The sequence below is a fragment of the Diabrotica virgifera genome, chromosome 3 (assembly GCF_917563875.1).
Source record: "Diabrotica virgifera virgifera chromosome 3, PGI_DIABVI_V3a".
Taxonomy (NCBI): Eukaryota; Metazoa; Arthropoda; class Insecta; order Coleoptera; family Chrysomelidae; genus Diabrotica; species Diabrotica virgifera.
In genome coordinates, this window is record NC_065445.1 from 248,294,972 (window position 1) to 248,316,858 (window position 21,887).

A 21,887-nucleotide genomic window follows, 5' to 3' on the forward strand; every position below is an offset into this window, starting at 1 on the left:
GTATATAGAGTTACGAAACATGAAGTACTGAGAAGAATAGGTAAAAAGAAGGAAGTTGAACTTACAATTAAAGAGAAGGAAAGCCACAGTACCTCGGACATGTGAAGTATGGCATCCTGCAACTCATAATACAAGGAAAGATAGATGGCAGAAGTGGCATCGGAAGAAGACGAATTTCACGGCTGAAGAACCTGAGAAAATGGATTGGATGCAGCTCAAAACAACTGTTGAGAGCTACTGCAGAAATCAAAGTCTGAATCGAAAAAGCACGTTCTAATTTTATAAAAATGAAAAAGGTCCTATGTAGCAAAGATTTAACATTAGCTCTTAAAGTACGCCTAACAAAATGTTACGTATACAGTGTACTATACTATGGAGTAGAATCATGGACGTTAAATGTAGAGACAATGAGACGACGCAACGTAGGCGACGTAACGCCTTTGAAATGTGGACCTATAGACGATTTATGAGGGTTTCCTGGGTAGATAGAGTTACGAACAATGAAGTACTGAGAAGAATAGGTAAAGAGAAGGAAGTTGAACATACAATTAAAGAAAGAAAGCTACAGTATCTCGGACATGTGATGCGGGGCGAGAAGTATGGCATCCTGCGACTCATAATGCAAGGAAAGATAGATGGCAGAAGAAGCATTGGAAGAAAACGAATTTCATGGCTGAAGAACCTGAGAGAATTATTTGGATGCAGCTCAAAACAACTAAGTAGAGCTACTGCCTCAAAAATTAGACTAGCTATGATGATTGCTAACCTCCGTAGCGGAGATGGCACCTGAAGAAGAAGAAGAACCATACCATCTGAGGGGCGTACCAATTCATTAGATCCCCAAGAAAAATTTTCACATTGTAATTTCTTCTTCTTCTTCTTGTGGTGCTTTCTCCTTTATCTAACAATAAAACATTGAAAACGTTTGTTTTCTATTTAACGTATGTAACTTCCACAAAATTTATTATAACTATGTGACTACAGTTGTTTCGGCAGAGTGCCTTTTTCAAGTGATTTAGTTTACTATTTGTTTGCCTTTTTAAAGTCTTTAACTGAGGACGTTGAGGAGTGGGGAGCTGTTTGTCTCGAGTTGGTCATTCAGAATTATATCTGTATTTTTTAATTTATATGGATTCTAATAAAGATAGCTTAAGGCCTATATTTTGAATATACAGAATTTGAAACTCTTTATTAAAAGAATGATTATGATCTAGAAGGTGAAGTGCGTATGTAGAAGTGTCTGTTTTTCTATTGTTGAAAGCCCTTTTTTGTTCTGCTATCCGTTTGTCAAAGGTTCTGACAGTTTGACCGACGTAAGTTTTCAGACAGTCACCACAAGTTAGTTTGTAGACACCACTCTGTAGTTGTTTTCTCTTTCGGCTCTTATTGTTCTTAATATATTTGCTTAAGTTGTGGTTAGTTCTGAAAGCTGGTGTTATTCCTTTCTTTTTTATGTATCTGGCTATTTTTGTTGTTATCTTGCCAGTATATGTGATAGAGCAGAAGGTACTGGGTTCTTTCTGTGGTGGTGGATATACTAATTTCAGGGCTATCTTATGGAGTTTGTGGTTTAAAATTTTATTAATTGTTTGTTCGTTATAGCCATTGTTTACTGCTATTTGTTTAATGATGTTCAGTTCTATTTCGAAGTTATTTTTTGACATGGGAATTTCTATCAGTCAATTTGTGTTGTGGAGGATGGGATGATGAATTGTGTATAGTGGTGTCTCCGTATGGGTAGGTTTATGACTAGGTATGGCTAGGTGTATGTAGGCCCATCAATTACTTTCTCTTTTAGTTGAGGTTAGCGACTACACTGGAAAATATGTCTTTGTTCAATGCGGCTCTAAACAAGGATGTTGAATCAACGCCGGTCCAGTTTCTGATATTTCTAAGCCATGAAGTCTGACTCCTACAGGGACTCCGTTTTCCTTAAATCTCTCCCTGGATGCTCAGTTGCGCAAGGCGATACTTTTTGTTTCTCATTATGTGTCCTAGGTAGGTAACTTTTCTGACTTTGATGATTTTTAGCTATCTGTACTAGCTCTATCTGTACCTATTCTCATCAGAACATTTTCGTTGGTGGTGTGGGTTGTCCAAGGCTATTTATAAGGTTCTTCTGTAAAACCAGAGTTCAAAGGCTTCAAACTATTCATCAGTGTTATGTTGAGTGTCCAGGAATCCGTTCCATACAAAAGTATTGACCACACATAGCAATTTGTGACTAAGAATACGACGTATAATGCTGATATTAATGCTACTGTTACAAAATAAACTTTTCATTTTGATAAACCTTTTTGATAAACATTGTAATTTAGTTTTAATAAATCACTGAGATAGTTATTTAACAGTAATATTGTGCCCATCGTCATCATCATCATTAGCTCTACAACCTTTGGCGAGTCTTGATCTGTTCTAGCAGCTTCCATTCTTTCCATCCTTTGCCTCGCCTTGGTTTTCCAATTTCGTACTCTTAACATTCGTAAGTCCTCTTAATATTGTGTCCATTTTAGTTAAGTAGGCACCTAATTTTCAAAAGCACAGATATCACATATTTATAAAAAAAATAATAGTTTAATGTTAATAAGATATTTCTCCTTCTTTAAGTGCCGTCTCCTAATCGGAGGTTGGATATTATCATCACTATCTTTACTCTATCTAGCGCTGCTCTAAAGAGTTATATAGAACTGCATTTAAACAGGATTACATTTTAAACTGCCTTAAATTCTTCAACCAGGACACTCTTGTTCTTCCAATACTCATTCCTCTTCTTATCTTTCCCTGTATTAACAGTCTTAGCAATTCATATCGCTGTTCCCCCAATTATGTGTCCCAGATATCTGAACATTTGAAGATTTTCAGCACTAAATGAATGCAGACACTAATCTGTTTTTGGGAACTGTTTTTGGGGTCCTTGAACAAGAATACACTATCAGAACCGACCCCCTGTGCTCCTGGTGTCCAAAAACCCTTCAAACTCCAGAAGATAATATGCATTAGCAGTGACGTTGGCACCATATGGTCCGGGGCTCGGTTCTGATTTTCGTATTTGTATTCAGAGACCCCAAAAACCTCCTTGTAATATGTTTTCACGTATTCAAGGCCGAAAACCTTCAAACCTCCAGGACATGAAGTGCTTTAGGAGTGACCGTGGGTACTAGGTACTCTAGAGTCAGTTCTGATGGCATATTCGTATTCAGTTACCCCAAAACCCTTCGTGTAATCTCTTTGCATCAATCTGGTGTCGAAATCCGACGAAACTCCAGAAGATGACGTGACCCTAGACACCAGGTGCTCGGGTGTTGCTTCTGATGTATCAAGTTATCCATTTTCATCTATTTTCATTTATTTGCAGTAATCTATTTGCATCAAGTTAATGTCGAAAGCCTTCGAAACTCCAGAAAATGGCGGGCCCTAGCAGAAACATTGGTCACCAGGTGCTCCGGGGGGTTCTGATGAGTTCTGATGGCGTATTCGTGTTCAGCGACTCGAAATACAAGTAATCCGTTAGCATAAATTTAGTGCCGATAACCCTTGAACCTCTAGATGACGTGACTTAGCAGTGACCCTGGACACCAGGTGGTTCGAAGGTTGGTTCTGACGGCGTAGTCCAGACCAGAAGCCTTTACGTTCTTTATTTACTTGAGAGCATAACGTACCTCTTCATTTATTATTATTGGTCCGCTCTACGGTTCTTCTGATACTGCAGCACTGAGTCTTATACCTATAGAGATACCTTCTATATATTTTTTCCATGTTGGTATTTTTATTTCGTTGTCTGTTACTATCTGCCCGTTACTGTCAATTAGTCCGTTCTTTAACGGTAAAATATTGCAAAACCTTTTAATTTTAAAGAACCGCTTGGATTGACATGAAATTTGGCATACACATAGCTAACAAGTCAAAGAAAAAAAGTGATATTGTGCCGATATGTGCTTTTGCCCTGGGGAAGGTTTTCACCCCCTTTTGGGGGTGAAAAAATATTCGTCCAAAGTAAGTCCGGAAACGGATAAACTGGCTAATTTTAAGTAACTTTTGTTCTATACAATTTTTTCACTAAGTCAATACTTTTCGAGTTATTTGGCAGTGAACAATATGTTCATTTTTTCAACAAAATAACGTTTTTCGACGGTTTTTCGCAAATAACTCAAATAGTAAGTATTTTGTCGAAAAAACATTCTTAGCAAAAATATAGCCTGTAAAAAATTTAAAAGAATTATGTATATATCACGTCTCTATACATAGTAGAAGCAGAGTTATAGCTAAGGAAAAATAGGTTCATATTCATCAAATTCCAAATGTAATATTTTAACGTGAAATAACCAAAAATGAAGCACATTTCAGGGAAAACTCATTTTAACTTATTTAAAGTGTTTAAAAAAAGCTTCATTTTTGTTTTATAAAAAAAATTTCTAGCATTAAAAGTAAACAAGCTACGCTCAAAATAAAGTTAGTCCCTTTTTGTTTTGGTAAAAAAATCGAGAAAATCACTCCCTAATTAGTATCTTAAATGAATTTAATCGTTACGACTTCACAAGTTTCTTGACTCGTGTATGTATTGTTTATATGATCTGTAAGTTTCATCGGTTCAAAGTCCTTATTATTGAAAGGGCTGTAGTTAAAATGGGTTAAACGAGTCACTGATCACGAATGTATGCAAATTTAGAAACACCAAATCTTAATCAATTTTTGTCTAACAGGAAAACAAAAAAATACATGATATTCAGAAAAGCAATGCTAATTTTTTTTGTTTTCTGAGATTTTTGGTATCCCTAACAATTTTTAAATTTATTTTGAAAAAAAAGCTTATTTTTCAAAATTAAAATTTTTAAAAATTTTATTTTGAGACCAAATTTTTTCAAAAGTAAGCACTTTTAATCGATGAAACTTACAGCTCATATAAACACAACATAAGTAAAATAACTTGTGAAGCGGTAACGATTAATTTCATTTAAGTTACTAATTAGGGGGTGGTCTTTCCGATTTTTTTTTTGCCAAAACAAAAGGGACCAACTTTATTTTGAGCGTAACTTGCTTAAATTTAATGCTAGAAACTTTTTGTAAAAACAGAAATAAACCTTTTCTTAAAAAACCTTATAAAATTTATAATGGGTTTTCCCCAAAAAGTGCTTAATTTTTAGGATATTTCAGGTCAAAATATTCTATTTAAAATTTGGTGAATATGAATCTATATTTCATTGGCTATAACTCTGGTTCTACGAAATCACGAGACCTAACGTACACACTTTTTTTTTATTTTTTTGTAGGCTATATTTTTGCTAAGAACGTTTTTTTCGACAAAATACTTACTTTTTGAGTTATTTGGGAAAAACCGTCTAAAAATGTGGTTATTTTGTTGAAAAATGAACATATTCACTCGCAAATAACTCGAAAAGTGTTGACTTGGCGAAAAAGCTCTATAGAACAAAAGTTACTTAGAATTAGTCAGTTTACCCATTTCTGGACTTATTTTGGAGATATATTTTTTCTCCCACAAGAGGGGGTGAAAGTCACCCCCAGGGCAAAAGTACACATCGGCACAATATCACTTTTTTTCTTTGACATGTAAGCTATACGTATGCCAAATTTCATGTCAATCCAAGGGGTTCTTTAAAATTTAGAGCAAAAACCGCGAAAGAATGTACTAAATAAGCTTATAGTATTTATAGAATTAGTATGTAGTAATATTTGTATTAATACCTAGTCCATTCAATCACGGTAAAATATTGTTAATAGTTAATACCTATCACTTTTTTCTTTCACATAAATTAGCTACGAGTATACCACAGTTTATGTCAATCCAAGCGGTTCTTTAAAATATTGATCAAAAACCGTGAGTAAATGGACTATAAAATCCAAATGTGTGTGTTACAGGTATGGTTTGGACCGCCAAGTACAATAGACATCATCTTCAAGAAATATATTCAGAATTTGATAATGAGTTTCTTCTTTACCTTGCAAATAGTGCCTTTGGATATTATACTGATCAAAAACCTGAAGAACGTAACACATCCATTATAGATGAAGCAGAAATAGGACCATTACTTGATTGCAGTGGTTTGATGACTTTTACACTATTTACTAGGTAGGTAATGTTTTCATTAGCAACCATAAATTATAGTGTTATATTTTTCTCCATTAGCTCTTATTGCTCAATCTAAATCTCAATATCAAATTGAATTTAAACTAATTTATACATTTAATATAACCCGTTTGAAACCCATTCAAAGATAAATTTATATACCGGGTGGTGAATTGGAAAACGGACCATAGGAAATTCAATGTAAAATTCTAAATTGTTGAATTCCTGCTTCCCTAATTATTTTACATCAAAAGTCAGGAGAAACTATTTGTAGAGGATTAAAATCTGTATTAAAAACAAAAGTTAAAATTGTTCTACGATTTAAACACATTCCAAAATTTTGAAAAATATAATATATTTGCCATAGTAAGTACACAAGTGCGTAAAAGTAGGGCCACGTTACTATTTCTGAGAGAACGTAAACTATTGACTGAATAAAACATCTTTATTATTACTACTTTCGAGGACATATTTTCAACTTTATTGTTTTTTAAACAATAAATGATAAAATAAAAATACTGACAGTTCAAAATATTGTTAATAATAGGTTTGTTCTAGCAAACAGTCAAACTAGTCAGAAACCGTCAGCAAACACTTGGTCAGTGAGAGAACATAATACAGTCACCAGTGCTATCCCCTCTACTCGCGCTGGTCCACTATTCGCTGATGGTTTCCAACCGTTTGAAACTGATGCTAGAACAAACCTAATAATTAAGTAAAATTTAATAAAAAATTTTGGTCTTGGTAAAAGGTATATTATTTTAAAAAGCCCTATAGGGCTACAAACATCGAACAAAACGTTTTCGCTCTAAAAAGAGCATCATCAGTGTTGCAAGAACATGGTGAGCCAACCAAAAAATACGAAGGTCAATTCCTTTCAAAAATGGACTAAAAGTCACATCAAAATGCTAACATAGCAAATTCCAAAGGATGGATATAATTCCTAAGGATACGGCCCTAGGATAACATATGACTCCCACACGTTGTAAGTGGGTCAAAGGTAACAAATTAGGTTATTATGTTACAAGAGGTGACAGGCAACCTAATTCAGACCTAATTTGTTACCTTTGACCCACTTACAACGTGTGGGAGTCATATGATATCCTAGGGCCGTATCCTTAGGAATTATATCCATCCTTTGGAATTTGCTATGTTAGCATTTTGATGTGACTTTTAGTCCATTTTTGAAAGGCTTTGACCTTCATATTTTTTGGTTGGCTCACCATGTTCTTGCAACACTGATGATGCTCTTTTTAGAGCGAAATCGTTTTGTTCGATGTTTGTAGCCCTATAGGGCTTTTTAAAATAATATACCTTTTACCAAGACCAGAATTTTTTATTAAATTTTACTTGTAATTAATGGTATACAGCCAGCTACAAGAAATTCTTCCTTGTGAAACCTAATAATAATTTCATTGTGATCGAACGCAACCCTATATACATTCTTGCACTGTGTGTGGCCTAAATTTGGCAAATACTTTGATAAAATTTATTATATTTTACTAAATTTTAACAATTTTAACAATTGTTTTCAATAAAGATTTATATCCTCAACAAATAGTTTCTCATGTCTTTTGATGTAGAATAATTAGGGAAGCAGTAATTCAACAGTTTAGAATTTTACATTGAGTTTCCTATGACCCGTTTTCCAGTTCACCACCCATAACACTGGTTTATGGCGTCCTGCGCCTTTCGGTTCCTATTTTCCAGTTGCGTCGATCCGTCAAATCTCCTGGTAGTAGATCTCTCTCAGACATTGCTTTCTGAATTTCTCTTATCCATGTAGTTTTAGGTCTGCCCCTATTCCTTCTTTTCGGGGGGTTACCATTCCATTAACAGCTTTGGGATTCGATGCTCTTCCATTCTCTGTACGTAGCCATACCAACAAATTGTTTTTCTTGGATTTCTTCTATTATGTTTGTTATCCTATTCATAATATCTCGAACTCATTCATTAGTTATGTGTGAGAATTTAGATATGCAGGCCGATCTTCACCAGAAGTCCATTTCCAGTGCAAGCAACATCTGTTCTGTTCGCTTATTCAGTTGCCAGGTTTTACATACATACACTACTACTCTTTTAAAGATGCTATTATATAGCTGTGTTTTCTTTTCTTTTGATATGGTTTTTGACCAAAGTAGTGAGTTCAAAGCTCCTATTAATTTCTTTCCTTTCATAATTCTTTCCTCTATTTCGAATTCTATCCTTCCACTTTGTTGAATTCTCGTTCTAAGGTATACATAATCAGATTTGGCTTAACAACCATATCATCCTCTAGTTGTAACTCATTTTCTGTCCTCCTATACACATATACACACACCCAAACTTATATGGAATCACTATGTATTTCAAAGTAATATTTATTTATTTTGAAAAAACTTTTCATTGTTCCGAAGAATAAAGGTTTGTATTGAAAATAAACAAATATATAAGACAATCGGATAGTACAGCTCGGTACGGTATAGGTTATTTGCTTGAGTTGCAAATTGAACGAAAATAAATAAACTAACTTTTGCGTCCAAAAACGAAAATATGCCTCATGTGGGGTTATAGAACTTACAACGAGGAAAGATTATTGGTCTTGTGGAGAAAGTAATGTTCTCAGAGGGACATAGCTGTAGAGCTCTGCGTAATATAGGGCGTTCTGTCCAAAACCAATGCTAGGTAACAGGAACTAGGAAAGCTCAAAAATAAAACAAGGGAAAGTAGCCAAAAGTAATAACGGCTCTCCTCGATCGTTTACTTGTTCAATCAACTGGAAGACACCCATTTCTCTCCTGCAGCTCCAAAGGCAGCTTTTGGAAGCTACAGGTATAACTGTTTCAGTTGAAACGATAAGAAGAAGAGTTCGTACCAAGAAGTATACAGCAAGAGACAGTTATAGGTTCCCGAGGTATTTAGGCAGCACAAGATTGATCGCCTAAATTGGTGTCTTCACCACCAAAACTGGAACATTGGGAATTGACAAAATGTGCTATTTTCAAAAAAGTCAGGATTTGTGTAAAATCAGATGACATACGAAATCGTGTTCTTAGAGATCTAGGAAGACAAGCAAGAATGAGAACTGTCAGATCTGTTCACAAATATACAAGGGGAAGTGTAATGTTCTGGAGAGGAATTGTGATCCGTAAAAAAACTCCTTTAATTTTCGTCCAATCAACTTTAACTGCTCACAGGTATCTTGATAACCTGTAGTCAGGCTGTGGAGAGATGCAACAGGAGAAAATTTAATTTTATTGCATGATAATGGACCTCTACATACCATTAGAGTGACTACAGACATCATTGCAGCAGAAGGTATCCCTTTGCTCACCCGAGCTTAATCCTATAGACTATTTGTGGGGTATGCTTAAATGAAAAATTAGAGCTCGCCAGGAAAATACACAAAACACCATACGGCTAATAAAAGCTGCTCTTAAAGGATGGAGCAACCTACCACAACAAAATGTTGATAATTTGATTAGGAGCGTGCCCACGCAAACTGAAGCTTGCATAAGGACAAGAGGTGATAACACAGACTACCACAAAATACAAAAAAAAATAAAAACAATTTAAACATTATTCGTTTTACATTGAAATTTTGTATGCTATTTACTTTAAGACAACTACTTTCAATTTGTTTGTTAAATACTTTATTGTTTTATTTAATTGTTATGTATTTGTTATTAAATTGCTTTAAAATAAATATTGTTTGACTTCGTGTGTTCGTTTTTTTAAATTCGCACGGAATAGTAAGAAATGTCAGATGATTCCATATAAGTTTGGGTGTGTGTATTTGGCTTTCTCTAAATTGACGCATATGACGTAATGGCCCCATTTTGATCTGTTCGAAGCAGCCGATTTGTCATAAATATTAGATGATTTTTATCCTGGGTAATCACCACCTGGTCTTCAGCAAAATGTTGTGTGTATAGTGTTGAAAAGTCATTTAGCTGTATTCTCATGCCAGAACATGATTTCAGCCATTTATTCAAGACCTCACTTATTCAGTGCTAGTCAAAACTCCGTACCCCCCCTCTTATCTTTTGAACGGTTATACCTATAATAGTGAAATTTGGAGGGAGGAAATAAACGGACGTAAGCTTCTTAACTTGTCATGACAGGTGACGTAATAGTGACAGATGACGTTACAGAGCCAGTGTGACCGATAATTTTAAATGGGACCTTATGGCAAGTGATACCTCGTTTGAAAGGTATTCAAAATACCTATTCAGTCATACTAATTTTTTGGGTTTAAGTTGATTTTGATTTTGGTGAATAAATTAAATAAATATAATATTGTAGTTTCGCATTTAACTAATAAAAATTTAAATGTCCTCCTATGGTTTTTTTTGTCAAAAAGTTGATGTTTTTCAATTTTCTAGTAGTTTTTGTCAACGTCAACCTTTTTGACAAGTAATCATAGGCGGAATTTTTAATTTTTATTAATTAAATGCGAAACTACAATTTAATATTTATTTCATTTATTTATCAAAATTAGTTTAAACTCAAACAAAACAAGTATGACTGAATAGGCATTTTCAATACCTTTGAAATGAGGTATCACTTGCCATAAGGTCTCATTTAAAATTATCCGTCACAGTGGCGCTGTAAAGTCATCTGTCAATTTTACGTCACCTGTCATGACTAGTTAAGAAGCTTACGTCCGTTTATTTCCTCCCTCCAAATTTTACTATTATAGGTATAACCGTTCAAAAGTTTCGAGGGGGGGGGGTACGGACTTTTGACTAGCACTGTATAGATTTTAAACAGTGTAGACCATAAGCTGCATCTCTGTCGTAGTCCCTTATTCACCATGAAGCTATCGGATAATCTGTTGTTGATTATTATGTTTGCTTGAATGATGGTATAGAATTTTTCCACTGCTTTTATCAAAGATACATTTCTCTTTTAAATTTTAGAGATTCTCCAGGGGGCTGGTTAGTTGATGATCCAGACAAACTACCAAATTATTTAAAAAAGACAGAAATTAAGTTTGTAACTCATGGTTGGCTCTCTAGAGGAACAGCAGAAACATGTGTCGAAATAAAAAACGCTTTTCTCGAAAAATATGACATTAATGTTTTTGTTGTGGATTGGAGTTCTATAACTGGTAATATATGTCACTATTTTGATTTTAATACCTAGTTTTAACGTTTTAAAGTATGGGTGAGATATCATCGACATTTTTTATTCGGTTGAAAGGTCTCTCTATATCTTCTTCTTCTTCTTCTTCAGCCTGTTTGCGTCCACTCCTAGACAAAGGCCTCCCCATGAGCTCTCCCATCTTCTCTGTTTTATGATATTTGGTGTCAGTTTCTCCCCATTTTTGCCTTGATGTCGTCTAGCCATCGTTTTTATGGTCCTCCTTACTCCACGGTAATTAGCTAGAAATAGACCATGTTCATGACACTCAAAGATCCAGGTAGCTGACTACTTTTTTAGTTATTGTAGACCTATAGAAAGAAAACCTACCGGTTTCCTGCCTAGAGTTGGCGTCCGTTTTTTAATTACACATTAACAATTTAGTGCAAAAACGCGATTTTTTCGGTTTTTTGCACCCCATTCAAAAGCTAAATAGTTGACATAAAATTACAAAATTTAATTTTTTAGAACAACAAAAAACCTTCAAAATGCCGATTTTTGAAAGTTAAAAAGCTAATTTTTTGCTACGTAAACTGCAAAATAAGTGATAATGGTTATTTGTTAATAACTTTTACTAAAACTACCTTAGAACTTTAGTGTTTTACCCAAAGTTGGGTATTGTGGCACTTAAAAGAGCTATTCGAATTGTTTTTCCTAGAGACCTTTATTTGCAATAGCATAAGACAGAAAATAATGAAGATAGGGCAATTCTGCGTATGCCAGATGAAAGTAGAAAACTGACGCTCTCAAAATTTACTAAAATAAGATAAAAAAATTATCTAATGTAGTCAAAAATCCTAATGCCAAATTTGTGAAATTTTGTAGTTTAAAAATATTTAGAATAACTTTCAAAATATTGTCCGTAGAAAAAATAATTTTACATATTAGAAAAGCTGGTATTTTACACGAATTTTTAAAAATGTAGTTCAATTGGTGACTAGTCGTGGTAAGTGAAGGGGGAGCTGGAAGCCGACAAATGCACGAGTTCAAAAACTAAAAAAGGCAAATTAAAACTACTATCATTTTCTATATCTCGGGATCTACTGAATATAATTTCATCATTCTTTTTTTAATTTGTATGTAATGGTAGGGGAGCCCAAGCGGGGATTTTTGCAGTTACTCGAGCGCGTCAGATTAGGATATGGGGAGAAACCTGGTACCCTGCAGATGTACCCCTACCATATATTGGCTCTTAACACAGGGGAGTTTGTTAAGGGGGGCCCGAAAAAAAAATCTATCCATAAAATAACTCGAAATTGTCAGATTAAGATAAGGTAAGTTAAGTAGATGCAAGAGAGTTTAAATTTAAAAAATCTGACGATTTGAGCCGGGCGTAAGGAAATGGGTGAGTCCCAAAATTTCACAAGAAAAAAGCGAATATTTCGCGAAATGAATGACAGATCGAAAAAATAAAAAATACGTGCTCAATATTTTTTAAAAATCTATCGAATGATACCAAACACGACTTCCCAGGGAGAGGGGTGGGGGGTAAATTTAATATTTTAAATACGAATCCCGCGATATTTTGCGAAATGAACATCAGATCGAAAAACTGTAAAATACACGTATTCAATATTTTTGAAAAATCTATCGAATGGCACCAAACACGACCCCCCACGGGGATGGGGTGGGGGGTTACTTTAAAATCTTAAATAGGAGCCCCCATTTTTTATTGCAGATTTTTATTCCTTACGTAAAAATAAGTAACTTTTATTCGAAACATTTTTTCGAATTATGGATAGGTGGCGTTATAATCGGAAAAATCGATTGTTGAAAATGGAAAATTAAATTAAAAAATGGCAAGCGCCCACTAAAATGGAAAACTTTACTTAACTTTTTTTTAGTTTTAGGACCTACTCTTCCCAACCCAATAGGTCCCCATAACGCTCGAGTGACTGCACATTTAGCATACTTTACTCCCCTACCATAATTTTTCAGTACATTACAAATATGCAATTTGTCTAGACATTTATTAATTAACAAACAGTCTAATTTGTTTAAACAATTTTTGAAAAAATAATTTTTTCCCAAAAATCCATGATTTTAATCATACTATCGTTATTAATCATAGAAAAAGTTAAGGTATACTTTAATAAATAAATTATCTTTAATTAATAATTATCTAATAAAAATCATTTATTTATTAAACTGTACTTTAACTTTTCCTATGATCATTAATAATACTATGATTAAAAATATAGATTTTTGTAAAAAAACATTGTTTCAAGAATTGCTTCAGCAAATCAGACTTTTTATTAATTAATAAATTTATAAACAAATTGCATATTTGTAATGCACGTAGAAATTACATACAAATTAAAAAGATAAAGATCAAAATCCATTGAGTTGATCCGGAGACACAGAAAATTATATTCGTTTGAAATTGCTTTTTCGGTATTTTAACTCGGTGGATTTATAGGTTCCCCCTAGTAATCGTTTGAACGACATTTTTGAAAAATCGTAGAGGGTGCAGTGAAGGTACAATGTTTGTGCAAATTAAAAAAAAATACAAATCCATTCTTTAAAATGACATTTTAACAATGGCAACAAATTAGCTGTGAATTAAAAAAAACATATGGCTAACTTTGTTCCAAATGAACCTAATGAGGCTAATTTTTTTTTTAAAATGTATAAACATTCTCAATTTCTCTGCAACACGAAAATGCAGCTGCTGCATAATGCTATGGTCAAATCTGAGAGTGCAGGAAGAGTCTATACCGGTTTCGGGGGTTGCTTCCCCCTCATCAGTAGTCCCATATCCTCCTCTCTCAGATTCTTCCACGTACCAAACTTTGGGCCTTTCCGAATTGCAAAGAAAGAGATGTCACGGATGAATAGTAAAAACTAAAAAATAAATAAATAGATAAAAAAATAAATAGTTATCTACCGAAAACCAAAGTAAGTTATCAATCGAAGTAGCACAGAAAACGACAATAAATATCGTCTCGATACCACCAGATTGACAACAGGGGGAATACTTTCTTTGGTTACAACCTCCCGAGATTTTCAAAATTTATAAATCATACAGGATGCCGAGGAAATTAAGATGAGAGAATTTTAAATAATTCACAACTCATCTGCTCAGCGTGGTAAAAGCGCCAACAAGAAAGATTCCTTAATACTCAAACAAAAGAGTAAATGAATTAAAAATGTATAAACATTCTCAATTTCTTTGCAACACGAAAATGCAGCAGCTGCATAATACTATGGTCAAATCTGAGAGTGCAGGAAGAGTCTATACCGGTTTATTGGGTTGTTTCCGCCTCATCAGTAGTCCCATATCCTCCTCTCTCAGATTCTTCCACGTACCACATTTTGGGCCTTTCCGAATTGCAAAGAAAGAAATGTCACGGATGAATAGGGCCATCTACCGAAAATCAAAGTAAGTTATCAATCGAAGTAGCACAGAAAACGACAATAAATATCGTCTCGATACCACCAGATTGACAACAGGTGGAATACTTTCTTTGGTTACACCTCCTGAGATTTTCAAAATTTAATAATTATACAGGATGCCGAGGAAATTAAGAAGAGAGAATTTTAAATAATTCACAACTCATCTGCTCAGCGTGGTAAAAGCTCCAACAAGAAAGATTCCTTAATATAGACTCTTCCTGCACTCTAAGATTTGACCATAGTATTATGCAGCTGCTGCATTTTCGTGTTGCAAAGAAATTGAGAATGTTTATACATTTTTAATTCATTTACTCTTTTGTTTGAGTATTAAGGAATCTTTCTTGTTGGCGCTTTTACCACGCTGAGCAGATGAGTTGTGAATTATTTAAAATTCTCTCATCTTAATTTCCTCGGCATCCTGTATGATTTATAAATTTTGAAAATCTCAGGAGGTGTAACCAAAGAAATTATTCCACCTGTTGTCAATCTGGTGGTATGGAGACGATATTTATGGTCGTTTTCTTTGCTACTTCAATTGATAACTTAGTTTGTTTTTCGGTAGATGGCCCTATTCATCCGTGACATTCATTTCTTTGCAATTCGGAAAGACCCAAAGTGTGGTACGTGGAAGAATCTGAGAGAGGAGGATATGGGACTACTGATGAGGGGGAAACAACCCCCGAAACCGGTATAGACTCTTCCTGCAATTTTCTATTGTTGGGCTGTGTATTCATAGTTAAAGCTCCCAATCGATAACCGAAGTATTTACCCAGGAACAACGTTTTGTACTGCAATATCTCACTTGCTTAATCCCTTTTTTTAGTAATTACTCTGCAAGGTACATAACACTTAAGCTCTAATTTTAACTAGTTTACTTACTTCGACTTACAAAATCCGTATTGTAGTAACACCATCTAGTCCAGAAAGTCACTGCGCATCCGCTAGGGAAAATATTCTAATTCGTATTTTTTGCACAATCTTACTCAAAAAGAACTCCTTTTAACAAATGTGCATGTTGCCAGGACCAAAAGGTGGTCAAAAATTTTTTAAACGTTTTTTTTTTGTTTTTTTCCTAAAATTATTTTTTTTGCATGGAAAAAAGTTTTTTTAGGTTTTTTGGATCATTCCAAATAGAAAAGGTCTTTAGTGACTTTTCTCTAAAAATGATAGTTTTTGACAAATAAGCGAATAAAAATTGAAAAATTGCGAAATCGGCCATTTTTAGTCCTCAAAAACTATGTGAAAAACTGAAAATTTGAATGTTGCCAAGGTAAGTAGAAATTCTCTAAACATCGATTGATGAAATCCCTAAGAGTTTTTTGCAATACAATATTCAAAACTTCTTTGTTTTTTAATTGCTAATCAAGCGTGCGCGACACTATTTTCCACCGACATGCGACAGTATGGTGCAAATGAAAGGAATAAATTCGTTATTTCGTAAACCGGCGGCTTTAAGGAAAAATCCCGAAATAGGTCGATTTTTATTTTTAAGTTATGATATTGTGGCATATATGATATACTAGTGACGTCATCCATCTGGACGTGATGACGTAATCGATGATTTTTTTAAATGAGAATAGGGGTCGTGTGCTAGCTCATTTGAAAGGTTCTTCAATTCTCTATTCAGTAATATAAACATTTATATAATTATTTATACAGGGTGTCCAAAAAAATTTTATTAAATTAAATTATTTGACAAAAAAAGAAGTAGAAGGACACCCTGTATAAATAATTATGTAAATGTTTACATTACTGAATAGAGAATTGAAAAACCTTTCAAATGAGGTACCACACGATCCCTATTCTCATTTATAAAAATCATCGATTACGTCATCACGCCCAGACGGATGACGTCACTAGTATACCATTAATGCCACAATATCATAACTTAAAAATAAAATCGACCTGTTTCGGTTTTTTTACTTAAAGTTGCCGGTTTACGAAATAACGAATTTATTCCTTTTATTTGCACCATACTGTCGGTGGAAAATAGTGTCGAGCACGCTTGATTAGCAATTAAAAAAAATAGGAGTTTTGAATATTGTATTGCAAAAAACTCTTCGGGATTACCTCAATCGATGTTTAAAGAATATCTACCTACCTTGGCAACATTCAAATTTTCTGTTTTTCACATAGTTTTTGAGGGTTAAATATGGCCGATTTCGCAATTTTTCAATTTTTAATCGCTTATATGTCAAAAACTATCATTTTTAGAGAAAAGTCACTAAAGACCTTTTCTGTTTGGAATGATCCAAAAAACCTAAAAAAACTTTTTCCATGCAAAAAAAATAATTTTAGGAAAAAAACAAAAAAAAACTTTTTGACCACCTTTTGATCCTGGCAACATGCAAATTTGTTAAAAGAAGTCCTTTTTGAGTAAGATTGTGCAAAAAATTTGAATTAGAATATGTTTCCTAGCGGATGCGCAGTGGCCTTCTGGACTAATCGGTTTTAATTTGTAATAAATTATATACCATGCTTTTAATAATAGGTCCCATCTGCGCCGTTTCCTCATACCGCAATCAAACAATGAGTTACGTTAGTAGAACGCCTATAATAGTGAAATGTCTGAAAATAAAAGTAAACAGAAAGGTTCGTTAACTGGTTGTTATTAAATAATTGTTTGTTATTATGTCGGTAAAAACATGATTTTTGACATTTAGAATATTAAATATTAAAAAGATGAACTCATAGCTAGTGTTAACAAAATTAATCAGGGACACAAAATGGGTAACCGAACCATGAGAATACTCTGCAACGCAGATGATGCAATTTTAATAGCCGAAAACGAAGATGACTTACAACGCCTACCACAAAAATTTAAAATAACCGCCGAAAAGCACAACCTAACACTATCAACAGAGAAAACCCAATCGATGGTAATATCCAAGAATCCAATTAGATGTAAATTAGTAGTGGACGACCATATAATCGAACAGGTAATGGATTGTAGATAATTGGGTGTGGAAATATCTAGTGACAGGCATCTGTGGCAAGAAACAAAACAGAAGGCAACGAAAGCAGCGAGAATATCTGGTTTCCTGAGGGATATTATCTGGCGGAATAAATATATGAGCACCGAAAGCAAAGTTGACACACAGCAAAGATGACATACGTAATTGAGACAAGGGCCGAGACAACAAAGACCAAACAAATAATGAGAAAAACAGAGATGAAACCCTAAGATCCCTAAGAGGTATCACACTCTGAGATAGAGTACGAAACGAAGACACATTTAGAGAGCTAGGCGTTCAAGACGTAGTGAGATGTACAAGAGTACGACGACGCATGTGGAGAGACCATGTAGATCGGATGGACCCTGAACGTATGGCGAAATGGGTGAAGATACAGAAGCCCAACACCAAGCGACCCTTAGGGAGACCCATAAAACGATGGTACGAGAGCTGGAGCTCCTGATCGCAGCAAAGACGGTAACAGAAGAAACAAGACATAGTCCTATTAAAACAAGAAGAAGAAGAACAACCCCCGAAACCGGTATATACTCTTCCTGCACTCTCAGATTTGACCATAGGATTATGCAGCTGCTGCATTTTCGTGTTGCAAAGAAATTGAGAATGTTTATACATTTTTAATTCATTTACTCTTTTGTTTGAGTATTAAAGAATCTTTCTTTTTGGAGCTTTTACCACGCTGAGCAGATGAGTTGTGAATTATTTAAAATTCTCTCATCTTAATTTCCTCCGCATCCTGTGTGATTTATAAATTTTGAAAATCTCAGGAGGTGTAACCAAAGAAAGTATTTCACCTAAGAGACGATATTTAATGTCGTTTTCTGTGCTACTTCGATTGATAACTTACTTTCTAATTTTTGTATTTGAAAATTCGTGTTAAAATACTATCTTGTCGAATATATAAAAATATTGTTTCTACGGACAACATTTTTAAAGTTATTCTAAATGTTTATCAACTACAAAATTTCAAAAATTTTACATTATAATTATTGACTATATTAATTATTTTTTTATCTTTTTTTAATACATTTTGATACTATCGCTCTTCTACTTTCATTTGGCATACTCAGCAGTGCAGGTTTTAGGGTACTTGCGGCCCTAGGCCAAATTACCCCAAGCGGCCCCCGAGAACCCCGATTATGTAATTAAAGCATAAAGCACATTTCATATTAATACATAACGTTTATTTTAATTTTACTTTTTAAAACTGGTGCAACATACAAGGCATAACATAAATGAATAAGAATGCCACTATACTCCAGGCTGTGGGTGAAAAATAGGTCGATTTCAGGATATAATTCAGGAATTTTTGAAACCTATCAGGTGTTGTAAAGGACGATGCCAGGAAAAACTTCTACTAAAATGTGACCAAAAATATTGTGAGCTCTTTTTGTTATTGCGATTTTCATTTGTTAAATTTGCAATTTTTAAAGATTTTTAATTTTGCAGCTTAGGATATTGATTCTAGGGAAAAACTTTTTAATAGAAAGTTGTAGTAAATTAAAAAACAACTTACAATTTGAGCTATGGTAAGTTTAATTCCGTTTATTGGTTATTGCAACACAGCCTGCGAAAGGTCCAAAATGGCCGTTTTTTACAATTGCGTTATTTATTGTACAAATAATTTTTTTTATTTTTTAAAGCTTTAAAATGAAGATCTTTCAATTCCAAACATAAAAAAAATTGTAAGGCCGGATTAACGAATTTGTTGCTTAGATATTATAAATTGTTTATCCCAAGATGTCAAATGTCGAAGGCTATAACTTTTTGAAAAAAAAATCGTAGAGAGTTGGTGAAACATCCAATCTTCTTATAAGGAGTTATATTTTCATATTCTGATGTAGATAAATGCGTAAAACATTTTTAAACTTCTAATTTTTGGGTTTGAAAATAAGGGGGCAATTTTCGTTATAAACATTTAGAGCTGAAGCCCAGTACATCCTATGAGTTTTTAACTTACAGATTATTGTTGCTAAAGACGAAACGAAGATTTATAAAAAAATAAAAAATTTCTACAACCAACTGAAGCCGAGCTAAATGTTGGGCTTGAAAATAAGAGGGCAATTTTCGTTAAAAACATTTAGAGCTGAAGAGGCCCTGTACATCCTATGAGTTTCTAACTTACAGATTATTGTTGCTGAAGACGAAACGAAGATTTATAAAAAAATAAAAATTTTGTACAACCAACTGAAGCCGAGATAATTGTTTATTTTTTCTTAAATCGTAGTGCCTTTATTTACAACAATTAAAAAATTATTTTACAGTCATTGACTAAAGAAAGACTTATATTATCTTAAATTAAAAATAATTATAAAATATAGTTACATTTAATTATTAAAAATTATTTTTAAAATCGGTGCTTTTGCGAGCGTCCGAATTTTGCAAATCGCCCGGCTCGCTTCAAATCCGCGCGCTCGGAAAATTTTTACGTAACTTGTATTAAATTTTGACCGAAAACAATTTAATAATATTACCATTATAATACCAGTCTATTTACCACTGTATTTGTTTTTCTTGATAAACTTTTATATGTGAAATCTCATTTCTGAAGAAATAATATTACAAAAATGATACATATATATGAAATATATAACTATATTTTTAATTTGTTCATTGTTACATAAATATAATAATAATAATGTTACTTCTTATTATACAATATAAAACTTTTTCTTCTTCTAGTGACTATCCGTTTTGGATGTTGGCGACCATCATGGCAATCTGTACTTGCACACTAAATCGGTACTGCTGCTCTAAAAAGATTTGTAGTTGTTGTGTTGAACGACGTACGTAAATTTTGAAGCAAGGGAATCCTTCGCCTTCCTGGTTCTCAGTTTCCAAATGGGGTTTGCCAAATTGCCATGATGGTCGCCAACATCCAAAACGGATAGTCACTACAAGAAGAAAAAGTTTTATATTGTATAATAAAAAGTAACATTATTATTATTATATTTATATAACACTGCAAAAATTAAAAATATAGTTATATGTATCATTTTTGTAATATTATTTCTTCAGAAATGAGATTTCACATATAAAAGTTTATCAAGAAAAACAAATACAGTGGTAAATACACTGCATATTATAATGGTAATATTATTAAATTGTTTTTGGTCAAAATTTAATACAAGTTAAGTAAAAATTTTCCGAGCGCGCTGATTTGAAGCGAGCCGGGCGATTTGCAAAATTCGGCCGCTCGCAAAATCACCGATTTTAAAAATAATTTTTAATAATTAAATGTAATTATAGTTAATAATAATTTTTATTTTAAGATAATATAAGTCTTTCTTTAGTCAATGACTGTAAAATAATTTCTTAATTGTTATAAAGGCACTACGATTTAAGAAAAAATAAACAATTATCTCGGCTTCAGTTGGTTGTAATTTTTTTTTATTTTTTTATAAATATTCGTTTCGTCTTTAGCAACAATAATCTCTAAGTTAGAAACTCATAGGATGTACAGGGCCGCTTCAGCTCTAAATGTTTATAACGAAATTTGCCCCCTTATTTTCAAACCCAACATTTAGCTCGGCTTCAGCTGGTCGTAGTAATTTTTTATTTTTTTATAAATCTTCGTTTCCTATTCAGCAACAATAATCTGTAAGTTAAAAACTCATAGGATGTACTGGGCCGCTTCAGATCTAAATGTTTATAACGAAATTTGCCCCCTTATTTTCAAACCCAAAAATTAGAGGTTTAAAAATGTTTTACGCATTTATTTACATCAGAATATGAAAATATAACTCTTTAGAAGGACATTGGATGTTACAACAACTCTCTACGATTTTTCTTCAAAAAGTTATAGCCTTCGACATTTGACCTCTTGGGATAAACAATTTATAATATCTAAGCAACAAATTCGTTAATCCGGCCTTGCAATTTTTTTTATGTTTGGAATTGAAAGATCTTCATTTTAAAGCTTAAAAAAATTTATTTGTGCAATAAATAACGCAATGTAAAAAACATTTTGGACCATTCGCATGCTGTTTTACAATAACCAATAAACGAAATTAAACTTACCATAGCTCAAATTGTAGGTTTTTTAATTTACTACAACTTTCTATTAAATAGTTTTTCTCTATAATCAATATCCTAATTTGCAAAACTAAAAATCTTTAAAAATCGCAAATTTAACAAATGAAAATCGCAATTAAAAAAAAAGCTCACAATATTTTTGGTCACATTTTAGTAGAAGTTATTCCTGGCATCGTCCTTTACAACACCTGATAGGTTTCAAAAATTCCTGAATTATATCACGTTTTTTCACCCACAGCCTTGGGTACTAATGTTCTATTTGAATACGGTTCATAAAT

At 33.3% G+C, this 21,887-nt stretch overlaps 1 protein-coding gene across 1 annotated transcript in view; it reads left to right on the forward strand.

Annotated features, from left to right (window-relative positions):
* Positions 1-21,887, forward strand: part of LOC114334358 (phospholipase A1-like) — a 51,459-nt gene that overhangs the window by 563 nt on the left and 29,009 nt on the right. The window contains exons 2-3 of the mRNA XM_028284394.2: positions 5,875-6,085; positions 10,984-11,174. Of these exons, the coding sequence (XP_028140195.2) occupies positions 5,877-6,085; positions 10,984-11,174 (400 nt within the window). The 5' untranslated portion in view covers positions 5,875-5,876. The remainder of the gene's footprint in view (positions 1-5,874; positions 6,086-10,983; positions 11,175-21,887) is intronic.